General features: G+C 53.4%; 1 protein-coding gene across 5 annotated transcripts in view; it reads right to left on the reverse strand.

Moving 5' to 3' along the window:
• DOCK9 (dedicator of cytokinesis 9) overlaps nt 1-5,128 on the reverse strand; it is a 221,118-nt gene extending 215,990 nt beyond the window's left edge. For all 5 annotated transcript variants that reach the window (XM_007671952.3, XM_016228430.3, XM_007671924.3 and 2 more), the window contains exon 1: nt 4,963-5,128. In XM_007671952.3, coding sequence (XP_007670142.2) covers nt 4,963-5,094 — 132 coding nt within the window. In that variant the 5' untranslated portion in view covers nt 5,095-5,128. The remainder of the gene's footprint in view (nt 1-4,962) is intronic.
• Nucleotides 5,129-6,000: the final 872 nt, after the last annotated feature.

Here is a 6,000-nt window from a genome sequence, read left to right on the forward strand (position 1 = left end):
ATTTATTTTTCTATCAATGGCTGATACAACTACACACGGTGTCTTAAACATCTTGTAAAGCTATGTCATTTCTTCATCGCAAGTATTGTTAGGCAATTTAGCAATACTTCATGGTAATAATAATAATAATGGCATTCGTCAAGAGTTAAGTACAAGATAATGAAGTCCGACAGACCCTGTCCCCCGTCGGGCTCGCAGTCCAAGGAGGAGGAACAGGCATCGCATCCCCATTTTATAGATGTGGAAACCAAGGCAAAAAGAAGTGAAGTGACTTGCTCGAGGTCACAGAGCAGGCAAGTAGAGACAAGATTAGATCTCAGGTCCTCCGACTCCTGGGTCTGTGCTCCTGCCAACAGTCCATGCTGCGTCTCTACATCACAGATGCAATGTACAGATTCCGAACCGAACACTAACCCGGCATTAAATACGTACTTCTCCATCTTTCACCGACTTCAAGCCACGAAAAATTAGACTTTTTTCTTTTCATTACTGAAACACGCCAAATCCTCTCTCGTGCCTTATGGTACGGTTACCTTACTACACGCAAAACCCAGCCGTGCAAGTTTTCACAGGCCCCGGGACCTCTGGCCTCTCTGACAGCAAACACACATCAATGTAATGGAAACTGCCAAGGGTGGGAAGAACTAGTAAAAACGTTCATGGACTCATAGATTTTTTTTGGAATCTGCCTGATGCTGACTAATATTCCCAGCATCAACTGAGTTCAGTCACCGGGCTGTTCTCAAGAGGGAGGCTTAGTCCTGCCCTGCAGGTTTCCTCTGACAAAGCAGTCAGCCCCGTGTACCTTCGGCAGACTCCTAAATTCATTCCGCCGAATTTACTGAGCGTTTAGTCTGTGCAGAGCACTGTACTAAGCACTTGGTAGAGTACAATGTAATTATAAACTAAATGAACTAGAGCTGCAGGAAGGATGTTGTGGCACCTTTGCATGGCTTCCTGAGGAGCACTGAAGCAGAGCGACAAGGGCCAGTTCAGGAGGAACAGAAGAAAACGGGGGGATATCAGGTGCAGCGAACAAATCCCAGGGGAGTCAAGAGGTTGAAAGAAAACTGGAGCTGCAGGAACAGCGTTAGTTTCTGCTGGAACACAGCTTTCCGTGCCGCTGGAAGGCTTGGAAACAGACATGCTCTGGATGGGGAACCTTCCTCGTACCCAAGTTGGCCCCGTAGACTCGGTGTCGACTATACTCGCTAAAAAGCAGGGCGGTCCTCATCAGCTAAAGGAACCACTTCGGAAACAGCCGGGAGAAAGGTGAACCGTGATACCAGAAGCCAACACTGAAATCTAAGGAAAACAAATACACCCTCGAAGTGCCATCAGATCTTTATATGTGTGCACACACACCTAGGCACACAAAGAGCAAACGCTGCCAATAATGTCATCTTCGACCATGTGAGTGAGGAAAATATTATAGATGTGTATAAATTCACAGTAGAAAACAGAAGGCTACGTACACTCACGTACCAGCGGAACAGCAATTTGGCTTTTTTTAAACGGCAATTTGACTTGGCTGCTGTGATTCCACGTGGACCTGAACTACTTCAGGACACACTTGTATTGCTTTTAGTAACAACAAGTTATGAAAGAGGTGACTAAGTTTATTCTACTTCTCTCTCCACCCCTTTTTTCCTCTTTCCAATCATCAACAGATTTTGTCAGTCAAGTTACAGAAGGGGAAAAAATGATTTACCGTTGAGTTAACAGGTTGAAATAACATTGCTTAGAGAACCCAGAGTCAAGCTGGCGAAGCTGCCGATTAGAAGAAAAACAGAATGGCTTTTAACCTGTGACCTGAGAAAACCGAGCACAAAAACGAGTGAAGTGACATCTTTCATTTTTACCACATCGAGTATTCAATACGTTTTTCCGCAATTCTCCCGAAATAGCTTAAAAACCTTGAAAACACTAAAAATATCATGTGCATACTGCTTCTACCAAAACTCCACCCCGTGATTGAAATCTCAAGGGTCCTCCTCTTTATAAGAGACTTCCAATCTGTTCTAACACAGTACACGCATAGATGCTCCTTTCAAACAAATCTAAATACTTGTGTTGTTGTTTTTTAACAATACATGGGATGAGTGGCTAAGAGTTTCCAGATGCATTTTAAACAAACGGGTTCACAAACCAGATGCGATATAAAACAAACTGGAAACTTCTCAAAAGTGCCTGCGTTTTAAAGCCCAGCCTAATAATCACAGTAATGATAACCACGGGCATCTGTTGGGCACCTGCTATGTGCCAAGCACTGTACTAAGCGCCGGGGCACATACCAGATCATCATCACTGCAGTTCCAAGTGGCTCATAGTTTTACTCCAATTTCCTGATAGAACCCCTTCACCAGCAGAGTGGGGAAAAGTCGACTTTAACTTCACCTTTTATATCCCCTGAAAGGCGGCTCTTCCTCCTCCTCCTCACCCTGGGTCTCTCATCTCACAATAAGCTACCCTCCTGTGCCAGTTTTGAGGTCCACCAAGCAAGCCCCCTTCCCCACCCAGTGGCTCTCAATAAATAATAATAATAATGACGGTATGTGTTATGCGCTTACTATGTGCCAGGCACCCTTCTAAGAGCTGGGGCAGAACAGTGCTTGGCACATAATAATAATGATGGTGTTTGCTCAGCGCTTACTATGCGCCGAGCACTGTTCCAAGCGCTGGGGTTGATACAAGGTGATCAGGTTGTCCCTCGTGGGGCTCACAGTCTCATCCCCATTTTACAGATGAGGTCACTGAGGCCCAGAGAAGTGAAGAGATGGCCCAAAGTCGCCCCGCTGATAAGTGGCGGAGCCGGGATTAGAACCCATGACCTCCGACTCCCGAACCAGGGCTCTTTCCACTAGGCCAAGCAGCTTCTCTAACACAGTAAGCGCTTAACAAATAGCATTGTTATCATTATTATTATCAATAATGATGGTATTTGTCAAGCGCTTACTATGTGCTGAGCCCTGTTCTAAGCGGTGGGGTGGATACAGAGCAACCATATTGTCCCACGTGGGGCTCACATTTTTAAATCCCCATTTTTCCAGATGAGGTCACTGAGGCCCAGAGCAGTGAAGGGACTCGCCCAAGGTCACACAGCAGACAAGTGGCCGGCCGGGATTCGAACCCATGCCCTCTGATTCCCAAGCTCGGGCTCCTTCCCCTGAGCCCCACACAGTGAGCTGATGGGGTTGGACACGGTCGCACGTGGGGCTCGCAGGATTGTTCCGCACTTACTAGGTGCCGAGCGCTGTTCCAAGCGCTGGGTTTGATACAGGGTCATGAGGTTGTCCCACGTGGGGCTCACAGGCTTCGTCCCCACGGTACCGAGGCCCGGAGAGGTGAAGTGACTTGGCTAAGGTCTCCTGTCCCTTAATCCCACTGCGAGCCCCGCGAGGCTCTCCCCTCCGGCCAGAGGGTTGGTTGGGGGCGGGGCAACGCTTGCGAAGTGCAGGTGACCAACCCAGGGTCACCTAGCCCGGCCACTGCAGGTGACCCTGGGATGGTCCCCTCGCCCGGCCGGGACGGGGCGTGGGTGCCCTGTGCCAACTTGGAGGGCCAGGGTGAGCGGGTGGGGAGGATAATAATAATAATAATAATGGTAATAATAATGTTGGCATCTGTTAAAAAACGCTTACTACGTGCAGAGCACTGTTCTAAGCGCCCGAGTAGATGCAGGGTCATCAGATTGCCCCACGTGAGGCTCACAGTTAATCCCCATTTTTCAGATGAGGTCACTGAGGGCCAGAGAAGTGAAGTGACTTGCCCCCAGTCACACAGCTGACGAGTGGCAGAGCCGGGATTCGAACCCATGACCTCTGACTCCCAAGCCCGGGCTCTTTCCACTGAGCCACGCTGCTTCTGCTGGAGGCCCTTCCAGGAAATGTCCCAACGGAGGGGGAGGTCAGCAGGGGAAATGCCCGGCCCCCCGAGGGGCCGGGGGGAGAGAGGGGAAGAGGTGTGAGTTGCCATCTGTGGCTCAGTGGAAAGAGCCCGGGCTTGGGAGTCAGAGGTCATGGGTTCGAACCCCGGCTCTGCCCCTTGTCAGCTGTGTGACTTTGGGCAAGTCACTTTACTTCTCTGGGCCTCAGTGACCTCCTCTGGAAAAGGGGGTTTAAAACTGTGAGCCCCACGTGGGACAGCCTGATCACCTTGTATCCCCCCAGCACTTAGAATAATGCTCGGCACATAGTAAGCGCTTAACGAACACCACCATCATTACGATTAACTTCTCTGGGCCTCAGTGACCTCCTCTGGAAAATGGGGGTGAAGCCCGTGAGCCCCACGTGGGCCAACCCGATGACCCTGGATCTCCCCCAGCGCTTAGAACAGTGCTCTGCACAGAATAAGCGCTTACCAAATTCCAATATTATTATTATTATGACGACCGTGAGCCCCACGTGGGCCAGCCTGATCACCTTGCAGCCCCCCAGCGCTCAGAACAGCGCTCTGCACAGACTAAGCGCTTAAATACCACCATTATTAATTTCTCTGTGCCTCAGTGACCTCGTCTGGAAAATGGGGATGAAGCCCGTGAGCCCCACGTGGGCCAGCCTGATCACCTTGCATCCCCCCAGCGCTCAGAGCAGCGCTCTGCACAGAGTAAGCGCTTAACCAACACCTCCATCATCATGATGAACTTCTCCGGGCCTCAGTGACCTCGTCTGGAAAATGGGGGTGAAGCCCGTGAGCCCCACGTGGGCCAACCCGATGACCCTGGATCTCCCCCAGCGCTGAGAACCGCGCTCTGCCCCGAGTAAAGCGCTTACCAAATACCGACATGATGATGATGACTATGATGACGACGGTGAGCCCCACGTGGACCGACCCGATGACCCTGGATCTCCCCCAGCGCTCAGTACAGCGCTCTGCACAGAGGAAGCGCTCCCCAAAGAGGCGCATTAGGACTATTAAGAAACAGCAGGGTGACGCTAGAAGGCGGCCGGGCCGGACACTCACCAGCAGCACGGAGCCCCGCACCACCTCCGACACGCTCTGCCGCAGCTCGGCCGCCGTGCCCGGTTTGCTCAGCGCCCGGGTGAACTTGCGAGTCTCGGCCGAGGCGGGGAGGGAGCCCGGCGGCTGCGACATCCTCCTCGGCCGCCGCCGCGGGGCGGTCGGCGGGCTGCGGCGCTGCGGGCCCGGGCCCCCGCCGCCCCACGCTCCCCGCCCGCCCTGCCGCCGCCCTGGGGCCGCCCACCGCGGACGGGGCGGGGCTCGGTCGACAGGGGGCGTGTCTGGAGGCCTTGATCTGCATAAAGGGGCGGGGCTTTGCGGAAAGAAGCCTGTCTATTGGCGGGGTCTCCCTCTACAGGGGCGTGTCTGGAGGCGGGGCCTGACTGATGAGTAGGGCCGATGGGCGGGGGCTTGCCCAAAGGGGCGTGTCTAGGGGCCTTACTCTGCATAAGGGGCGGGGCTTGTGGAAAGAAGCCTGTCTATTGGCGGGGGTCTCCCTAAAGGGGCGTGTCTGGAGGCGGGGCCTGACTAAAGAGTAGAGCCGGGGGGCGGGGCTTGTCGAATGGGGCGTGTCTGGAGGTCTTAATCTGCATAAGGGGGCGGGGCTTGTGGAAAGAAGCCTGTCTATTGGCGGGGTCTCCCTACAGGGGCGTGTCTGGAGGCGGGGCCTGACTGATGAGTAGCGGCGATGGGCGGGGCTTGGCGAAAGGGGCGTGTCTGGCGGTCTTAATCTGCATAAGGGGCGGGGCTTTGTGGAAAGAAGCCTGTCTATTGGCGGGGTCTCTCTAAAGAGGCGTGTCTGGAGGCGGGGCCTGGCTAAAGAGTAGAGCCGATGGGCGGGGCTTGGCGAAGGGGGCGTGTCTGGAGGCCTTAATCTGCATAAGGGGCGGGGCTTTGTGGAAAGAAGCCTGTCTATTGGCGGAGTCTCTCTAAAGAGGCGTGTCTGGAGGCGGGGCCTGGCTAAAGAGTAGAGTCGATGGGCGGGGCTTGGCGAAGGGGGCGTGTCTGGAGGCCTTAATCTGCATAAGGGGCGGGGCTTTG

This window comes from Ornithorhynchus anatinus, chromosome 10 (genome assembly GCF_004115215.2).
Source record: "Ornithorhynchus anatinus isolate Pmale09 chromosome 10, mOrnAna1.pri.v4, whole genome shotgun sequence".
In the NCBI taxonomy this organism is placed as follows: Eukaryota; Metazoa; Chordata; class Mammalia; order Monotremata; family Ornithorhynchidae; genus Ornithorhynchus; species Ornithorhynchus anatinus.